The 1,303-nt window shown below is 38.4% G+C and overlaps 1 protein-coding gene across 1 annotated transcript; it reads left to right on the forward strand.

Annotated features, from left to right (window-relative positions):
* Positions 1 to 283: 283 nt before the first annotated feature.
* On the forward strand, positions 284 to 804 carry LOC111648700 (pituitary adenylate cyclase-activating polypeptide type I receptor-like; the record flags this gene model as incomplete). The annotated part of the gene is made up of 3 exons (XM_023398450.1): positions 284 to 397; positions 504 to 610; positions 707 to 804. Coding segments are annotated over exons 1-3 (305 nt in total), but the record flags the coding sequence as incomplete, so codon positions are not given.
* Between the last annotated feature and the right edge of the window lie 499 nt (positions 805 to 1,303).

Raw genomic sequence — 1,303 nt, forward strand, 5'->3', positions numbered from 1 at the left:
ACACAGAAAATACACTGCACTTTTTATCACGTGTGTCACGAGTAACACTGCCTTACTAAAGGAAAGTGTTAACTTGACTTCGTTAAAGATAGAGAGTGAAAGCTGTTTCTATGTTAGCAATAGTTTTTTCCATGTGGGTGTCGAAAAGGTTCGATGAAATGAAACGCTATTGAATTCAATTGAATTCAGTTCAGTTAAGTTTAATTAGTCTCACTGTCATTTCCTGAGCAAAAATTGCTGCATAAGAGCTTCACGCTGTGTGTTTCTGCTTATATTGTAGTCTCAGTGTGTCCGTGGATGTGGGACAACCTGACCTGCTGGCAGGCGGCCAGTGTTGGTGAAGTTGTGGTGGTCAACTGTCAAGACCTTTTCCATGATTTCATGAGTGCTGAGGATGGTGAGTGGAAGCAGAAGATTACCTGTGTCTCTCATTTGAGTTTCAAAATCATCTCCGTGCAGTTCAGTGTAGTCCTATTGAGTTTCTAGATACTTTGTGCTTTCAGACATGGGGAAGGTCAGTCGTAACTGCACCGAGGATGGCTGGTCTGAACCTTTCCCTCACTACGCGGAAGTCTGCTCCTTCTTCTTCTATGAAAACACCACCAAACCTGTACGTCCTCTTTGACTTCATCTGACTTTTCTACTACATTACTATTATATTTACCGCGGACACACACACACACTAACCCTCTCTCTGCAACCCTAGGACATGTACTACGCATCAGTGAAGGCCCTGTACACAGTTGGCTACAGCACATCGCTGGTGTCTCTGACAACAGCCATGGTTATTCTCTGCAGATTCAGGTGAGCGGCGCAGTGTGGCTGGGAAATAGGTTTCATTTAAGCATGTTTCTAAAATGATTTAGCAATTTGGATATTGAAATTATTGTTAAGACAAGTGGAAATAAGGAAAAAACAAATCATTAAAATTGACAAAATCCATGACAAATGAAGGATTTAGTTTGTTTGTTTAAGCTGTCATTATATTTTTGCACAGTACTGAGGCATCAAAAGTCTAATCAAAATGGTTTCTTTATCCTTATTAGTGAATCAATAGAACATGAAGTGGAAACATTTCTGATTACTTGATTGAAATGCCAAATATTCCCTTGTTCCAGCTTCTCAGTCTTAAGGACTGATTTCTGGACAAAATAAATAATTTGAAAATGTAATTTTGGGCTAAGGAATATTTTGATGGACATAATTCACTCTTTTCTCATATTTCCTATACCAAACAATTAAGAGATTAATCAAAAAAGTTAATTGGCAGACTAATCAAGAATGAAAAAATAACTTAGTTAGT

The sequence above is a fragment of the Seriola lalandi genome, unplaced genomic scaffold (genome assembly GCF_002814215.2).
Source record: "Seriola lalandi dorsalis isolate HSWRI2012SDOR001 ecotype SW California unplaced genomic scaffold, Sedor1 jcf7180002046499, whole genome shotgun sequence".
In the NCBI taxonomy this organism is placed as follows: Eukaryota; Metazoa; Chordata; class Actinopteri; order Carangiformes; family Carangidae; genus Seriola; species Seriola lalandi.